The 19,731-nt window shown below is 40.3% G+C and overlaps 1 protein-coding gene and 1 long non-coding RNA gene across 2 annotated transcripts in view; one reads left to right on the top strand and one right to left on the bottom strand.

Annotated features, from left to right (window-relative positions):
- The window catches only part of LOC311285386, a 39,390-nt gene that overhangs the window by 14,278 nt on the left and 5,381 nt on the right, over positions 1-19,731 (top strand). The window contains exon 2 of the long non-coding RNA XR_014626349.1: positions 1,576-1,641. This is a non-coding gene — a long non-coding RNA (uncharacterized lncRNA). The remainder of the gene's footprint in view (positions 1-1,575; positions 1,642-19,731) is intronic.
- Positions 3,318-14,358, bottom strand: LOC311284748 (myeloperoxidase-like; the record flags this gene model as incomplete). Its single annotated transcript, XM_084399963.1, has 15 exons — positions 3,318-3,496; positions 3,686-3,721; positions 4,377-4,573; positions 4,805-5,042; positions 5,197-5,367; positions 5,460-5,718; positions 5,831-5,991; positions 6,140-6,497; positions 6,591-6,797; positions 6,904-7,033; positions 7,119-7,251; positions 7,351-7,526; positions 7,617-7,710; positions 8,791-8,850; positions 14,349-14,358. 15 exons carry the CDS (start codon positions 14,356-14,358, stop codon positions 3,318-3,320), a joined length of 2,409 nt encoding a protein of 802 aa, XP_084256089.1.

The raw sequence follows: 19,731 nt of genomic DNA, 5'->3' as shown, positions 1-19,731 counted from the left end.
TAGATCAAAGCCTTTGTCGTGGGATAAACGCACTAAGCTATATCGCAATTGAATTTTCTGTTCGACTGACTAATTGACAAACAAAACGATAGCGCAAACATTAGTGGTCTTTTATGTTCATTAACAAACTGGCGGACAGACCATGACGGGTCATTGAAATTAAATCAGAAATAGAAATTTGATGTAGAGAGCAATAAAGCAGGATTATGAATACATTTAAAATGGCTATTAGGCTAGGTCGAAGACCTGCAAGCACAAATTTAAGGACGAGGTATGTGCGTCCTTAAATTTGTGCTTGAGGTCTTCGACGTAGACAGCGTTTTAAACTTTGGTTTGCAAAGATTGCATATAAAAGTGTAACATTTACTTGTCGTTTCCTTGAGAGACATGAACTTGGACAAAATAAGGCCATGGATAATTAGTTGTTTCTCCATCCTCCGATCCTGACGCCATGTCTTGCTCCACCATGGATAATATAGGATGAGTGTGTCGAACTTGAATTATCAACCCACTTCTGTATGTCAGTGAGTGATCCATAAGCCACAAGATGCGTGATTAAACAACAGGTGGCGGTAATGCACAAATTTACTTTGTGATCTAATAAGAAGAAGCTATGCTGCTTCAATGCATCGCAGGCTCAACAAAACACAATGCAGATTTTGTTCGCGCTACACCGCTACTTACTGCAAAAAGTAGTTAGCTACTGGAAAAGCTACACTCAGTAACTCATGGAAACAGATAAAACACCTCAAAATAAATGGAGACAGGACAAGGAACTGATCAGAACACAAGGCTTAAATACACAGGGACTAATGAGTAATTTAACGAGTAATTTAAATCTCCATGCAGGTGAACGGGACAACTAATCAGACACACTGGAAAACTGTGTGACAGGGAAACATGGAAAAAAAACACAATGAAAAATGGGAACCCTGACAGTTACTTTCCTGTACGCTAGATTTATTTTGCAAATCGAGCAAATTTTTGCCTGCAGCTTCAGTGGCTACTGCAATTTTAAAAGCAGTCTCAAATGACAGATTTGTTTCTGAAAGCAAATGTTTCTGAATCTGATAATATTATTATATATATGCCACAAACAAGTCAGTCCCTCAGCATTTGGTAGTTGATCCATAATTGCAGTCTTGCGCTAAGCAACGCAACTCCGCTACATACTCTGTCGTTCATATATTTCATTCTCTTCATTCTCAAATCAAATTTAAATCTCTGTACAATCTCACTTGCCTGAGGATTGAAATTATTTTTGAGCATTGTTACCAGTTGCTGATAAGCCCTTTCACTTGGTTTTGAAGGGCTGAGAAGATTTCACATCACCCTGTAAATGTGTGGTCCCACAACACTTATGAGAATAGCTCTTTGCTTACTCTCATCTTCGATTCTATTAGCCACGAAAAATTGCTCCAGTATTTGAGAATGTTCTTCCCATGTTTGAGCTTTTGCATCAAATGCTGCTAGTGAGCAAATCGTTACTGTAGCTGTAGCCATAGTTCCTCTTCTTCTCTCTATCCTTTAGATTATGTATTGAGTTGAACTTGACACTTAACTTTCTGTTTGCAGCAGTTACAGCAGCAGACATTAACACTCCATGCCACCCACTTTGGACATCTTCAACTACCTTTACAGGTAAGAGAAGAAAACACTTGTAATACAAAAATGACACCTAGTGGTTAAACCAGGATACTACAAAAAACTTTGCAGGATTTACAATGCTGATGATCTTTAAAAGGCATCATCACAGTCTGTGAAAAGGGTCCATCTTTTCCATCACAGCATGAGTTTATCAGTGGCTGAGTTCTGGACTCTCACCAAAACTCCCATTATAATCAATGATTATGTCTACTCTGCACAATGAATCTCCTAATTAAATCATGTTTGCATTCTTAGTTATGATGATATCCAATGGCAATGACGAGATCACTGCATTCATGTCTGTCATCAGCTACAATGCTAATTTCTGCAACCTCTCATGGGAAGGGAGATCTTAATATGATGCTAAAATCAACACTAATTCACACGATTATTCTCGAGAGCTGTAATAGTAAAAACATAGTCAATGTTTTCGAGAGTTCTGTGTAATACTTATTTCATATGCAAAGATGTTAGCCAATCATATAGCGGGCGATTATACTGAAGTCTCACAGCAGACACATCCCTTCCAACAGAGCGTTTAAATTAGAGAGCTAAAATCAGGGCAGAAAATGGCCTTTTATTTCTTAATTATAACCCTTTATAATTGTACATTTAAATAGTTTATTAATCATTTACTTACACCCTCTAAGTGATCTTATGAACCACTGACAGTGACAACTCCTAAATAACTTGGTGTAAATTATGCAATACTTCATTTAGAAATTATAAATTGATCATTAATAAAGTATGAAAATACAATTATTAAATGCATTATAGATATGCTTACAAATCAAGAATAAAGCATTTATAGCTGTATTTATAAACGGCTTATTAATGTCTATTAATGCTTTATAAATGATGAATTAACTGTTTACTAATGCTTAACTAACGATTAATAGCGTGCAGTTATTATAAAGTGTTACCAATTTTTATTTAAAGTCATACTAACATTATAAGTGCACTTCATTATTAAATAATAAAGACATTGGAAAAGTAGCAGATTTACAACTTGCATTTCATTGACTTTTTTTCTGGCTGTTCTTATCTGCAGGATATGTGCATTTGTACACAACTGCATTTAAAATGAATGAATGAATAAATAAAACATTTACATAAAAGGAAAATAGTAATGAATTAAGTCAAGGCAAGTATCCTCTTCCCTTCAGCTAATGATAGCGTAATTATGGTTGATTATTTCAGCAGTTAGCTGTACATTATAGTTTTTCTTTAAGGTCACAGTGCTCAAATTCCGAGTTCCTATGCATGAGAACTGGAATTAATATACACCAGGAATGCTGGCAGAAGAACAACCCTGATGTTTGGTTATTTGGTCAATTTCAATTTATTGAATTTAGAAAAGAGACAATGTACATTAATCAACATTCATGAATGTAAATGTACTCAAATTAGCCCGGAGGCTTGTTTTCATTGGTAGTCCATTTGTCAGATCTTATTAGGCCTAAAACATTATAAACAATTCTGTAAAATGCAGTTAAACAAGCTATACAAAAAGACAAAGTATAAAAAAGACAAAGTAAAAAAAATATATATTTATAATAAAGTGAGAAACATCAATGTTTACATTTTTGATTATGAAGAAGACATTTCTCAAAATTATATTTAAATTAAATTATGTGCATTCTTTAATTGATTGTGGAATAGAATTCCACCTATGCGATGCTCTGAATGAAAAAACAAATGACCCAACTGAACACAATCACTATAGCAGAAACAGAAAGGGTGGCGCCAACAGAAGAATTGGTAGAATTATTTCCTGCTGTATTAATTGGGGGTCCTGGGGGTCCTGGGGGTCCTGGAGGTCCAGGCGGGCCTGCTACACCTTGTGGACCTGGAAAAATTAAACATTAGTGAAAACTAAAATATTTGATTTTAATAACATACAGAATATCATATTTTCTATCTTGGCTCTGTTGGTCAGTTATGGTATCTGGCTTAAATAATTAAAAAGAAAATGAGGTTGGCGGCTTTATGTTGAAGGAATATTTAAAGGCCAATGTTTGATGTATGACTGGCTTACCAGGTTGTCCTCGAGGTCCTATGAAGGAATCGGTGTCTGAAAAGGTAATGCATATATGTTACATGTTTGTACTATAAGCCTAACTGTTCACATTAAAGGGGAAAAAACTATTTTAAACGTGAAGGAGGCCCCTAAGCCAAGCAAAACCCAAAGAAGCAAGCAAAAGGCAGAAATGACTAAACAGCTTACAAAGGCTTGGTGCAGTTCATGAAACAGTGCTTGACAGTTGTGATATCCAAATGTATTAATATGTGTCACTGCACCAGTACAGTGTACAGCAAAAAAGAAATTACTCAAGCAGTGTCCAGTTTAGATATTTTACAGTGAATTAATTGCCATTTAAGGTAAATAGGTCATGTCCACAACAACATTACTCATCTTTTTCCTTGCAATTAAGAGAAAACAAACACTTGTCTAACCTCTTTTCCAATGGTTGTAATGTTGATGCCACCAACACCTGGAAGGCCAAATACCAAATCACAGGTGAACCAAACCATGGTGACCATGCGAACAGATTATAAAATGTATTCAATACCTGTTTGCCTATACTACCATAAATCAACCTCTACAAGTACATAAGAAGCTTAGAAGCTTAGAAAGAAGCTTAGAAATTTGCAGTCAGAGGAAGAAGGTTTATGTATGACCACACAGCAAATAATCATTTAAGAGCTCTAATACTGTGGTGCCTTACCAGTTTCAATCCAAGGGTTGAGGTCGAAGGCGGGGATATCCCTACAGTTAACGAAATCGGCTGAACTGGTGAAGCGGAAAGGATCTCTGGGAACTCTGCTGATTCCAGTGTTGTCACAGATGATGCGGGCCAGCGACACAGAGGCCAGTGATGCTTTTTGTTGGGTGGTAAACACTCCTTTGTTCTCCCACCATAACCTGAACACAACGTGCAACTTGGCATTAACACCACTCAAACACATACTGTTCTCTTAGACTAAATCAGGGATGTCCAATCTGGCTCCTGGAGAGGGCCAGTGTCCTGCAGAGTTTAGCTCCAACCTGCCACGGGGCATTTACCTGGAGATTTCCTGAAGACCTTGATTAGCAGGTTCTCTCTTCCAGGAGAGGGATTGGACACCCCTGGACTAAATACACATAAATCTTTACCTGTCACCCTCGCGAATGTGCTGGAACTGTGTAGAGATGAGGCAGGCAAAAAGAGAACCAACACGACCACCAGGAACAAAAGGCTCAGCAACACCTCCCAACCAAATGTCAATGTTCTCAGGCGTGCCATAAAGCTCAATCAGCCTGCGAGCCAATTCAGTGTTGTTCATCACCACAGCCAATTCTTGCTCATTCTGAGGTGCCGACAGTCCACAGAACCGACGCCATGCATTATAGCCTTATGAGGAACAACAGATTAATACCCGTTAAGTCTTCTAAAAAAAACACATGGAGTGATAATGCAGCATGAAGCTGAGTTGACTTCACATGGTTGGATTTAAAGGGTTCCAAGAGGTTTTTTTGCATGTTGTGTATGAATCCAGAATATTTACCTGGTATAGCGTGGTCACGGCTTCTTTGCATATTGAGGGCAGCCAAGTCCAAAGCAATGTGGGCTGTAAAGGCAAACAGTCTCTCTCTAATAGCATCCACCATCATGTGGTCCTGCGTATTCAGTTTTGCTGGTCGACCAATCAGTCCACGCAGCAGAGGATCGATGCCCCCTAAGCAAAAAGCAAAGCAGAAATAAAGTAAGTTTGAAAGAAGACAGATTTAGGACTCTCTGGGTATGCTGTAACAAGCCTCACAAATTCACCTTCAAATATCACCCTCCATGGCGAGAAGAAGGCCTCATAGAGGGGCACACTTGGAAATTGAGGATGGTTCTGGTAATTTTCATCAAGACGAGGTATGATAGGTTGGATGGCCAGGTGGGCAAAACGGAAAGCTGCTGTGGCAAAGACGTTTGCAATGGTAGGATCCACATTTTCATTGTAACCTGGATATTGTCCAAGGCGTCTATTGTAAGCATCAGGACCCACAATTATCGGCAAGTAGTCCTTAATCACCAAGATCTGAAAGAGAAAGGAGAGGTTGAATATATGAATATATATGTTGAATATATGTTGTACTCCTCATGTAACTGTTTGTGCTTGTGTTAATGCACTTTTCATTGAGTGTCTTTACCTGGTTGTAGGCACCCACAATTTTTCTTGCCTCTTGATAGAGGGTTTCACTACTCCAGGTAGGATTTTGCACATGGAGGGCACGAGCCAATCTATTGTGCTCTCTCAAGAAAAGTGCATGTAATGAGGTAAGAGCAATGTTCTCAATAACACGAACATCCCCTGCACACATCAAGAGTTCATTAGCATTTGCAAATAGTAGGCATATACCACACATTTTAGATGCTGCATTTACCAATGACAACTAGGAAAATGCCTGATAATTGCATATGAAGGCATAAGATTTTCTAAGAATGAAAAAGTTACTGACCTGCAGTGAAGCAAGGCACCTCTGTTAGGGTGGTGTCATTGAGGGTTTTCCCACGCGTGGCACACATGTTACTTTTTACACTAGTAAAGGGCAGGTGCTCTCGTCCATTGTCCTGGAACTGATCGTTGACACGCAGAAGACCACCATCATTGGTCAGGTCTCGTAGTTCCTTTGCTAGCCCATCCTCATTCCCGTAAACCTGTCCAGCATCTAGGAAAGCTGTTAGAGTGTTGATCTGTTCCCGAACTTTGGGGACCCCACCAAAGAAATAGGCGGTGTTCCCAGAACCACAGGCCGGTGACGAACGGAAGAAAGGGAGACAGGAGTCAGGAAGCAGGCGTTGATCTCCTGGAGGAGCCTGTGTTTTGACATTAAATGTATCATGAAAGATCGTTATTATACAACAACAATAGTGGGATAATATCTGACAGAAGAACAATCTTTAACTGACCGGAATTGGGAAGCAGGGTTCAGAGCGCTCACAGCTCTCGTCACAGTTGAGGCCACTGCTAAAGGACCTAATGCTTGGTGAGGTGGGTGTAAAAGTCAGATCGTGGTCAACCCATTGCCCAAAGATAGTAAGCATGAAGGTAAAGTCATGATCACTCTCTACGTCAGCATCTGCAGTGCTTAGAATACGATTGGAAACCAGTCTGACCTGTAATCAATGAGGTAGACAGAATTCAGACATTGTTAACTGATTGGTGGCCTACTTGATTGTCAAGTAGACTTCAGTAAACTATTCATTATCATCTCCATCATACCAGGGGCAGCGCTGCACCATTAAGCAATCTGTTGGGATCCCATCCTTTGGCCTGGGAGATGCCATCCTCATAGACAGCAGGCAACCATCGGGCAAAAGGGGTGTTGGATGCACCAAGAAGTGGGTTCCTCCTGGGAATGATACATTTAGTTGTTTAGCAAGACAAACACTGAGTCTTTGATTAAGACTCCTCTGAATAAGGATGGCAAGACAGACCTGTTGTTGCAGACATTGTTGGCAGTTCGATACTTGTTTATGTGGGGTGTGGTCCTACAAGAAGGTGGCCGGACTTGAGCAGCACAGCCGGTCAGACGTGTAATCGTGTTAAGCTCGTCTTGAGTGAGCAGATCTAGGGGAAAACACATAACAACAGTTTATAACAAGAAACATCAGTCAGTGATGGATCTTTTCTGAGCTTTGCAAGTTTTGCAACATGTTTTACTCATACTTGTAGCATTGATGGACCTCTTGTGTACATGATGGGCTTTCTCACTGATCAGTCTGAGCGTTTGCCCCATGTAGTCTGCGGCTCTCACAGCCTCTCGTGTCTTTCGAGCTGGCTGTTTCAGCAGACGTAACTTGTCGGAAGGCTTGATGGCATCTCCACGCACCCTTGCTAAACTCCTGAAAGAGGGGAGATTTATAAAATAAAATAGATCAATGACTGATGATGGCACAGGAATATTGAGCAACATTCTTACAAACTTTACTCACTCATCACGAGAATACTTGTAAGCAGCATCTACTAGTTGCTTTGCTTCCTCGATTGAATCTAGAATGAAACGTCTCCTGGCACTCTCGTCTTCTGCTAAAAAAAGAAAAGGGTATTAAATCATCAAATCATTGCCCCAGAAATACTAATAATGACAAATTTTAGTGTACCTGTATTTTTTATATTGCTAATCATTAGCTGATTAATTTTTGAAAGACCCCCAATATATTTCAAGTGAAACTGAAGAATGGAAAAGGACGTTTTGTACAAAATCAGGCCAAGATGAAGTTCGTTTTGGCAGTTCGAAACAGCTGTGCAAAACTGTCTTTCCAGAAAAGTTCGCTCCAGCTGGTAAACACCTTCGTACTACCATTGGTCCAAGGTGATTACGTCATAGGTTGGCGTGCGCAGAGGCTCCGTTTTTTTTTTTTTATCTGGTTCATTTCTTCTGTTCAGTCTGTCGAAGTCGGATGTCCGCAAGAAAAACATGAACACACTGGAGAGACGCTTTATAGTAGAGAATTAAGTTGTACTTTGGATAACATGAGACACTGACACCGTTTTTCATGTTTAATACTGTAAAGCTGCTTGATTTTAAGAAATCTATTGTATAAACTAAGTGATATATGAAGACTTCAGATGCAAAACCCTCTAAGTCCGTCTAATGTTTTTCTTTAATATTAACATTTTTATCTGGCTCCTATGTATAGGTTTCTACCCAAGTACCGACATTTCTGAATGGGATGAGGCTGGGATTTAGTGAGTTTGAAATGAATGTATTTGATGAACGTATACTAAGTGCGGAGAGCATTCACTCAATATTATTATCTCACTTTTTAATAGGTGGCTTTTAGAGGCTTTTGCATCAGAGGTCTTCATATATATAAACTAGACGTGACTGTACTGGAGTGCCGATTTGCTGAGCTCGTGCAAACATATCCAAGTTGTTTTGATCAGATGCTTTTCTTATGTTTTCTTTAAAAAAGCTTGCTGTTTTCACATTTTTGTTGTATGTTGTTATTGAGAGGAAAGCGTGCAGCACATATTTACATATTCATCTAAAACATTGCGATGTTCGCTAACAGTATATCGCTGGTTATGTATTTTCGAATAAGCGATGAACGAAATTTAACTTAAAGTCCTTGAGTATATCAGGGCCTTAACTGATAAACTTACCATCCATTGAAAGGGCACAACAGCACCCGACCACAAAAAGCAAGGTGTAATGATTCATCTCTGAAACACAAAGTGTGACCATATGAAAAACAATGTTTATAAAAATTGCACTTTTTGTTTTATGCATTTCCTCAGTTTTGGAAGATAAATTCCTCTACATTTAAGTAAAAAAAAAGTATTAAAATAAATAAATGTAACTTTTTTTAAAACCAAGTAAGATTAAAATATTATTTTATACTGTAGTCATTTGGAGTATAACATATGATAGCAGTTTTTAAACAAAATAAATATGTTTCAATATTGTACATATTTTACATTTTAAGAGACACAGGAAAAATAATACAGATTTATTGTGAAAGAATCTGAAAAATTTGACAATTAAAAAAACATTCTAGAGTGAGAAGTGTCTATACAATGTAACAAATAATTAAGACTTAAAAATACATTTGCATTTATACTTTGCATTTGCAGTCAGCATCACAGAGTTTCACAACAACTACGTAAAAAGTGCAATTAAATTTATTTACAACAACAACAACAACAAAAAGCTATCTAACGATAAGTTTTAGATTTGTTGCATTTCTCACCTGGTTACAGGTCTCAGGCTCTCTGGTTCCGGACTCAAGGCTCTGAGAGTGTGTTGTACTGACTGGATGGAGCAGCCATGCTTTATACCGTCCCTCATCCTCACTCTGTTAAGCATCACTGAGGGAGTCCTAGGCGGGGCAACTGGTTTACTTCCTTCTTCCTTTTCACATTTACCATGTGTGGTGTTTCTTTAATTTATTGTTTTGAGGTGACACTTCTTAGTATGCATTAAGGAATGCAAAAACAATAGCTACGTATTAATACTGACACAAGGGGTATTCACCAAAATTTTTTAATTCTGTCATAATTTATTCACTCATTAAACTTAAGTAAGGAAATTATGTAGTTACCAAAATTCCAAAAACTATCTTACATAGTGGTCAAAGTCAAAGTAACCACTCTCTTAGATCTCAGAATTACAACAACACAGGAGTTTGATTGATGGCCACTTGTTGGCTGCTTTTCTTTCATTGTCTGCTCCAGTTCATCCATTAAATAATAATAATAACAATAAATACAATAAAATGTTGTGTATATATATATATATTTAAAAAAAAACAGTCACACTTTAGATTAGGGTCCAATTCTCACTGGCTAACTATTAATTTTGACTCACTATAATTTTCCTCAGTAGACTCCAAATCACTGCTTATTAATAGTTAGTAAGGTAGTTGTTACGTTTAGGTATTGGGTATAGGATTAAGGGATGTAGAATATGGTCATGCAGAAAAGGGTGTGCTTTATTAGTACTAACAAACTGATAATATCCTTGTAATATTCATGCTAATTAAAGCAACTAGTTAATAGCGTGAATTGGACACTAAACTAAAAAATCATATTCATACATTAACACAATTTATATTGTCCACACATTTTAAGAATTCAAGAGAAAACGTTTTAAGGTGCAGGGTAACAAATTCAAATAAAGTGGGTTGAAACATTTGACTGGTAGACAGTGTATATTACTGTCACCATGTTTTTGTTTGTTTGTTTTTTAAACTTTTATAACATTTAGGAAATTAAAAAACTAAAATAGTTTAACAGCCTATTGACCTATAATCTATCACTAAGATCAGGAAGCACTATTTTTGTGTTCATTTTTACCAGCACTCCACCTCCCATAGAATTTATGACATCAAACCTCATGTGATGAATCAGAGCCTGATTATGAAGTTATGATTTTTGCTTTGCTTTCCTGGTCACAGAATTATTTCATGGAAAACATGCTGGCACACACAAGGGCTCTACCAGTAAAAAAGATATTTAATACTCGCCTTAAACCTATCATTTATCAAAATAATTTCAATCAATTGTGTTATCAGGTCATTTGTTTTTTGTCCAATTCACTACTTTTTACTGGGCACAATGTCTGTCTGTTTTTAATTTCTTTTCATTTCTGTTTTTCAAAAATCTTCATTCCATAAGACTCTTTCATAATTGAAGTCATATCAAGTTTAATTTCATAATTTTAATTGCAATTTCACTACTAAAAGTAAACGCCTGCAGACTTGAAAAACAACTGATTCATTTTTCTGGCCTTGCAGAGTTTTTCAGATATGTTGAAAGTATTTACTTGAACTTTCTTAACTTTGTTGGCTAAGAGAAGGCAAACCTCAAGACAAAATAGAGTTCAATAGAGTTATTAATATTAGATGAACTACAAACTGTCACGTATTAATATACAGATCTGAGACTCTCAAGTGTTGTGATTGTCATATTGTCATGGTATATTAGTCAATCCAAACTTAGTTTAATTTAACATTTAAACAAATCTTCTGACATTATTAAAGTTGTGCAAAAGATGAGATTGTCACAAAGATTAAGACGAAGGTACACAGGATCCAATACGAGGTGATTTTAACCAATCAAGAGTAGTGTGAGTGGCAGAAAAAATAAGACAAAGAAATATGTGACTGAAGAAAACAAACTGAAAGTTCATGGAAGTGTAACTAAAGTAACAAAACTGAGTGCGCGTGACAGAGTCGTGTCTTTCGTTAACCTGATGTGATTTGAGATCCATTTTATACAACACAGGCTCATTGGAAGAAAAAAAACGTACCTGTGGCAACATTTTGTATCACTACAGTTTCCAACAGGAATGAACTCTAGAGGCAGTAAAACAGCAAGCACTTTTAATCGTTTTCACTCACAATTATGATTACAGGAGCAGATTATAGATTAGGCTAATAAAGACTTGTTTCACATGGCTCCTTGCACAATTATGTTATGACCTCAAAACACTTTTTACCATAGTAAACGAATATATTTTGGAGTTTGCATCACTTAACCAGCTCCATATGTTGGTTTTACTGATGTACTAAGCTTGCTCAGTAGCTCATCTAGTAGCCTACAGAATTGTACTTGTGATGCGGAGAGCTCGGGTATGAATACCGTAAAAGACGAGTCACGATTAAAGAGCTCAGAGGCAAGAGTTCAAAAACAAGCTGATAAAGTGTTATGGTTACGATTGCGTTTTTTGGTCACATTTGCTTTAGTTAACACTATCGGGTAGGTTTAGGGTTAGTGTAGGTGTACGTTAGCCTGACGTCGTCATACTCAGATTCTAGTCAGAAAATGAGTCTGATACTGCTCCATTGGGTTGTGATTAAGGGGCGTGTTTCAACCGAACCAGGAAAGAAAATGCCTCTGCACTAAATTGGATAAACCTAAAACCAATCAGAGCAATGGAGTAAGTGACGTATGTTCTTCATTCATCTTTCCGGTCGACAAATGCCTTGATCGCGGTTCTCTGTTCCTCTTTTCAAATGAATGCGCTGTCAATATCTTCTATAACAGGCGCGATGGCGGAATCTACACATCTCAATTCTCCAGCGGCAGTCATCTTTGTTGTAAATGTTGCGACCTAGAAGTATTATTTAGAAGTATTATTTTATAATTTCATAATTTCCTAGAATAGGGATATGTTTAGAATTCTGTAAGGGAAATCACAATAATTTCATTGTAATTTAATTTGATAAATATTCTGGATATTATTCTGATTTATGTTACTGAGAGGCGAAAGTTCAGTTACGATGATGTCATAGGCCAGCGCGGAGGTAAAAAAAAAAAGACAACGTAGGCTGAGCCAACTGAAGTGAACGTAGGCTATATCACTGATGGTATAAAATGTTGTTGCTTCGTGTAAAAAAAAAAAAAAAATTCCAACAGAACTGGCTAAATAAAGTTGCAAAAGAGAAGACAGAGTCTGTTTTAAGAGTGCAACATAAACTTGGTGTTTCCGCCCGGTTGGATTGCAGCATGAAGCAAGCAAGATGAGAAATGAGTGACTTAGCCACGACACAGTAAGAGCTAGCTGCGAGCTACCTATGGCGCTTTTCCACTGCATGGTACGGCTCGGTTCGGCTTGGTACGGTTTGACTCGGCGCGGAACGGTTCGGCTCGCTTCGCTTTTCCACTGCGTGGTACGACTCGACTCAGCACGGTTTGGCTCGCTTTAGCTCGCTTTGCTTTTCCACTTCAGTTAGTACCGCTTCAAAGTGGGTGGGACTGATCGTTATAGTTGCCGTCTCTACTACCATGACATCATCATATTAAATGCGAATTTTTCATTCCGTGTTTCCCCATCCACTCCTCGGCAACCAACGAGAGGAACGTCTGCACCTCGTCCACTGACCACGATTCAGCCATTTCTTTTTTTTAAGTTTATACTCTTTTTTGAAGCAAATACTTTTAAAACAGGTGCTATAGCGTTGGCTGTTGTCTACTGGCTATTTAAATCTAGCGGGTTTAGTGTCTCGTGTTGTAAATACAATGACGCTGGTAGAGATGATTCTGTCTGACCAATCAGTGATCTGCAGTGTTTTCACGTCACATTTTAGTATCGGTACGGTACGCTTGGAACCTCAACAGAGGTGGTAGCATTTAAAGCGTGCCGAAGCGAGCCATACCGTACCGTACCATGCTGTGGAAATGCGCCATAAGTGAGCTGTACCGAACCGAGCCATACCATACCATGCAGTGGAAAAGCGCCAAAGCGTGCCGTACCGAACCGAGCCGTACCGTACCATGCAGTGGAAAAGTGCCACTAGCTACCGACGTCGTCAATACTGCAGTGCTCCAGAGGAAGCAGTGAAGGTAAACGTTTTCTATCATGTCAGAAGTGCAACAGATGTCATCTGAGTGGGAAACGCTGGTAGCTGAGATTCTGAGAAGTTACTGACACTGACAGCACCAGAGTTGAATCATATGCTGGGCACTCAGTCTAACGGTGGAAAAAAGTGACAAAGACTTACCTCATAAGCTGAGGAGGCATATTCTCCAATATCTAGAAGGGGAAGATGTTATTTCACAAGAGGATGAAGGGATGTCTCTATTGCTGCAAGTAAATGACAAAATTGAGGAAATCCAAGTTAAAATTGACGATAATGGCGTAGCTCAGCTCCAACAAATAGCGCAAGAGGGTTAGGGTTAGATGATAAAATGATATCGCACCCAGTAATCCAAATGAACAAGGAGAAAATGTTTCTGTCCCGAATGCAACAGGAGCAGCTTCCCAAAATGTCATTTGTCCATCCACTGTACAGAAGAGAGTTAAAAATAATTGGACAAATCGGAGAACCAAACCAAAAGGATAAATTAGCGTTCACTAGTTTGGAAAGACAAATCCAAAGAGCACTGAAAAAAGGATATGATGAGGGAGAAGTCGTAGAAGCTGTCATTCAAGCTATAGCTCCAGGAACAAAACTGAAGAGTTATCTTGAAAGTAGAGTTGATCTGTCATTGCAAGCTCTCAGACAGATATTACGGACTCATTACATTGAGAAGGATGCTACAGACTTGTACCACTCCCTCACGCGCGCTGTTCAAGATTCAAAAGAAACACCCATTCAGTTTTTAGTGCGAGCTATGGATCTGAGACAACAAATTGTTTTTGCTTCGGAAAGAGTTAAATCTGGTTTGAAGTACAGCGCAGAGCTAATCCAAAATCAATTACTCCAAACAGTACTCACTGGCCTCCATGATGACGCCATCCGTGCAGACATAAAGCCATACTTACAGAATCCGAAAGTTGAAGATGAAGTCCTTTTGGAGAAAGTGACAGCTGCATACACCCTGGAAATGGAAAGAAAGAGTAAGTTTTCAACTACATCAAAAGCAAAGATGATCAAAATTGCAGCTGTTAGTGAGGAAAGTGAGGAATGTGGAAAGGAAAGCTACGTGCACAAACCAAACAATAAGAATAAACACTGTGAGACGAACAAACGTGATACACTGATGGAAAAGGTTGACCAAGGTAATAAAGCTATATGTGAAGCTATTCAGGATCTCACCACTCAAATTGCTAGTCTTCACCAGACCTCTAAGCCCCAACCAATGAGAGTGAGTGAACAGCCGAACCGAAAATATCGACAACAGCCAAAGACTGTAAATAGGAAACAGTGTCAGCAGTGCCAATTGTCCAATCCGGATGGAAGGTGTAGTCACTGTTATAAGTGTGGCAGCGCAGAACACTGGGCATCAGGATGTAGAATGAGAAATACCTCAGCCAGTACAAACAAAATTGAAATTCTGATTCATCCTGCCGAAAACATAGACAACGTGGATCTGTTCAGCTTAAGAGCACCACTCACTGGTAAACAACGACAAACAGCCAAGCTAGTAGGGTGGAGATGCCTAGTTCGAGCCTCCCAAGAGGGAGTTGACACTTCAATACTGTGGGGACACCGGTTCACAGGTATCAATAGTGGGAGCGAACTGGAAAAGAAAATACCTGCCAGATGTTAAGGTGAGACCAGTGGAGGAGCTGCTTGAGGAGGTAGCATTGGAGCTTTCAGCTGCAAACGGAACAGACATTCCGTATGATGGATGGATGGAAATCAAATTCACCTTGTCTAAGAATGCTGTGGCTGGGATGAGTGACAAACCTGTTGTGGTCCCAATCCTGGCTGCCAGCAGTGACATTGAACGCCCCATCATTGGCTTTAATGTGATTAAAGAACTAGCATTGACGAACGACACATGTGGAGACTGTTCTCCTTCTGGTCACATGGTGGAAAAGCTGTGCTCAGCACTGGAGGTAGGGCGCAAAACGGCGAGAGCTGTCTTGTCTGTTTTAAAGAAACAAAAGCTTGAGAACCAACCCGACATAGCCAGAGTAGGCAGACAACCAGTGACCATCCCGAAAAACAAAGTGGTAGCAGTGCCATGCGGCCGGCTAAATAAGAGAGTGTTGAGTTCGTCACATGTAGTGTTGGAGCCGAACCATGAGACACCATGGCCAACAGGCTTAGTCATCAGAGAGCAGTTAATTCAGCTCCCTTCAGAAGATAACAGTAAAATAGAGGTTACTGTTGAAAACCTGACTGACAATGACATCATGCTATGTAGTCGCACGACACTTGGATGGTTGCATAGTGTTGATGCCATCTACCCATCGCAGACAAAGTCTATGTTTGATCAGAGACCTGAGGCGCGAGACAGCAGCAGTGTCACCCCACTTGGACAGCAATCCAGCCGGATGCCACAAGCTGAGCCCTGGGACCCACCTGTGGACCTGAGCCATCTGTCAGATGACCAACGGCAACAGGTACAACAAATGCTCAGAGAGGAATGTGATGTTTTTGCACAGGATGATTGGGACACGGGTTGTATCAAAGATTTGCAAATGGACATACAATTAAAAGACAATGTGCCTGTGCAAAGAACATACAATGCAATTCCTAGACACCTCTATCAAGAAGTGAAAACTCACATACAGGACTTACTCAGTCGAGGCTGGATCCAGAAGTCTTGTTCGTCATATTCTTCACCTGTGGTATGCGTCAGGAAGAAAGATGGAGGTCTACGCTTGTGCATAGACTACAGACTGCTGAACGGGAAAACACAACCGGATCGTCATCCAATCCCGAGAATACAGGAGATCCTGGAAAACCTGGGGGGCAACTCCTGGTTCACGGTGTTGGACCAGGGCAAGGCTTACCACCAGGGCTTCATGAGTGAGAAAAGTAGACCCTGCACCGCATTCATAACACCATGGGGACTGTATGAATGGGTGAGGATCCCGTTTGGGCTTACTAATGCGCCTGCAGCTTTTCAGTGTTACATGGAGGGATGCCTGGGAGATCTGAGAGATGAGGTGTGTGTCCCATATTTAGATGATGTGTTAGTGTTTAGCTCCAGCTTTGAACAACATACCCAAAACGTGAGACAGGTACTGCGACGGCAAAGAGATTGTGGTATAAAACTGAGGCCAAATGTTTTTGACTTTTTCAAAAGTGAGGTCTGTTATGTGGGTCGAGTAATCTCTGCAGAGGGATACAAGATGAATCCCAAAGAGGGGGAAGCAGTTCAAGCACTGAAACATGAGACACCAACCATTGTGCGAGAGGTGAGGAAGCTGATGGGTTTCCTCAGTTACTATAGATCCTATATACCAGACTTCTCCAGGATAGCCAAACCTTTCTACGAACTGTTAGCAAAGTCTAAGTCTGAACAGACGCAAATCCAAAAGAGAAAGAATGTAAGCCGTAAGTCTGCTCAGTTGCCACCGTCTCATCCTGTCCAGTGGACAATGATTCACCAGGAAATACTGAACAGGATGGTAGATCAGCTGACAAATCCACCAGTGATGGCATATCCGGACTTGGAGAAACCCTTTGTACTTCACGTGGATGCCTCAGAAGAGGGCTTAGGTGCAGTTTTGTACCAGCGTCAAGAGGGTGTTCTTAGGGTCATTGCCTATGGCTCACAGACATTGTCACCGGCAGAAAAGAATTACAAGCTACATTCTGGCAAATTAGAATTCTTGGCACTAAAATAGGCCATCACAGAACGTTTTCGTGACCACCTGTTCCATGCACCTGACTTTGTGGTATATAGTGACAATAATCCCTTGACCTATGTCACGAGGTCAGCAAAGCTCAATGCAGCGGGACACCGCTGGGTGGCAGAGCTGGCGGATTATAGATTCACATTGAAGTACAGACCCGGAACAGCAAACAGAGACGCGGATTTCCTGTCACGAAGACAAAAGCCCATTGAAGAGATCATGCGAGAGTGTACAGAGGAATGCCCTCAGGAAGCTATAGAATGCATCGGAAAAGCTCTGGAACGAGATAAAACCCAAGATGTTGATTGGATCTCTGCTCTCACATGTAACATTGATGCACTGCCAGAGGAGTGTAACATCTCAGAGCCAATCCAGCCTCTTGCAGTGGAAGACATCAGAGTTGCCCAGAGTGCAGACTTAGCCATTAACAGAGCTCTGGCTTTGAGAAAAACAAATTCATTCTTGAAACATAAAGACAAGCTGGCAGAAAGTGGAGCAGTGAGACAACTTCTCCGAGAGTGGCCTCGTCTAAAGATTGATGGAGATGGCATCCTCAGAAGAGAGACTACAACGAGAAAGCAGTTAGTTGTTCCTGAGTCCCTGAAGCCTATTGTGTACAAGCATCTCCACAGGGAAATGGGACACTTAGGTGCCGAACAAATGGTGGCTCTCGCAAGAGAACGGTTATTCTGGCCAAAGATGAGACAGGAAATGGAACACTATGTTACCCAGATGTGTCGCTGCATGAAAAGGAAAAAACCTAACAGAATAATCCGGACACCTATCCAGAGCATTGAGACCTCTGCACCGTTTGAGATGATATCCATCGACTACCTACACTTAGACAAGTGTAAAGGGGGTGAGGAGTATATACTTGTAGTGGTGGATCATTTTACCAAATACGCACAGGCCTACGCAACGAAAGACAAGTCTGTGAAGACTGCGGCCAGAAAACTCTTTGATGATTTTATTATGCGTTTTGGTTTTCCATCTAAGATACATCATGATCAGGGAAAAGAGTTTGAAAATACTCTCTTTCGCAGGCTACAAGACTACTGCGGTATTCGCCATTCACGCACCTCCCCATACCACCCTCAAGCTAATCCTGCAGAGCACTTCAACAGAACGCTGCTGGGTATGTTGCGCACGCTTGAAGAGTATCAGAAGTCAAGGTGGAAAGAACACCTAAACAAAGTGGTCCATGCCTATAACTCAACTGTGCATGAAGCGACGGGATTCTCCCCATTCTTCCTTCTCTTTGGTCGTGAGCCAACTTTACCAGTCGATCTAATGTTCCCCAAGAAAAGAGGAGAAAGGAACCAGTCACAGACTGACTATGCAGAGAAATGGAGAAGTCATGCAAGAAGCCTATGCTATTGCGATGCAAAACATGAAGAAAAGTGCAAGGAGAGGACAGAAAAACTACAATCAGCGCACATGGAGTTCTGTTCTGGAACCAGGTGATCATGTCCTGGTGAGAAACCTCACGCCCAGAGGCGGTACTGGAAAGCTGCGTAGCCACTGGAAAGACATGATTCATGTTGTCAAGGGAAGAAAAGGCCCTGATAGTCCAGTATACGTGATTGAACCATTGCAAGGAACAGGGAGAAGACGGGTGTTACATCGTAACCTATTTCTACCATGCCCTTATCTGGCTGAAGAGCCAGAAGGTCATGAATCCAACCTTGAAGAGAAAAAACAACAGAAGAAAAGTGAAACGGACAACAAGAAGGGATCATACAGCCAGACATGATACTTACCGAACAGATACAGACAGTTCCAGTGAGGAGGAGTATCGTCTCTGGACAGCAGTGGGACATGCTGAGACACCTTTGAATGCAGAAGCAGGAGAGTTCTGTCCGAGAACAGAGACACCCCGAGACAGGCCTGAGAGGGTGCTTGTACCGGAGTTGCAGCCTGAAGAGGAGCCTATTGAGGAGAGACATAGCTCGGAGAGGGAGATTGATGTTCCGGCTGTTGAATCAGAGGATGAGCAAAGTGATACCGAGATGTGGAGAAACAGGCTAAGGAGAGCTAGGCAGCCCAGGCGTATCTAAACCTATGACCAGCTAGGCCAGCCAACCTTTCAACAGCTGAAGACCTGCCATGTTGGTGTGAAGATGTCCGCAGGAACTGCCTGTGACTTCTCTACCAGATCATCATTTGTGTATCCTTTTTATCATGGACAGATATAAAAGACACACAAAGATAATCTTATTCGTTAGTTTATGGTTAATGTTTATCCATTACAAGTTACAGTTCATGGTAGTAGCTAACACATAATACAGATCAGGTAATCTGGACAGTTATTTAAGTAATAAGTACAGAAATAGGTTATTATCCTAGTATTTTGAAATTAAAACAGTGGTGTAATATACAAGCAGTAGTTACAGGAACAGTAGTTGTGTACAGTATAGATTACTAAATGCATGGCTTTGGAATATGTAGACACATAAGTTTGGGTGTATGTGGTATTTTCCTTGTCCCTTTGTGAAGATTGGGGGGCCCACCAATACTTCAATGGATTATTCACCCTTGATACTAATGGACTATGGACACTTAGT

This window comes from Rutilus rutilus, assembly GCF_951802725.1.
Source record: "Rutilus rutilus genome assembly, chromosome: 25".
Classification (NCBI taxonomy): Eukaryota; Metazoa; Chordata; class Actinopteri; order Cypriniformes; family Leuciscidae; genus Rutilus; species Rutilus rutilus.
This window is presented reverse-complemented; position numbering and strand designations above follow the sequence as displayed.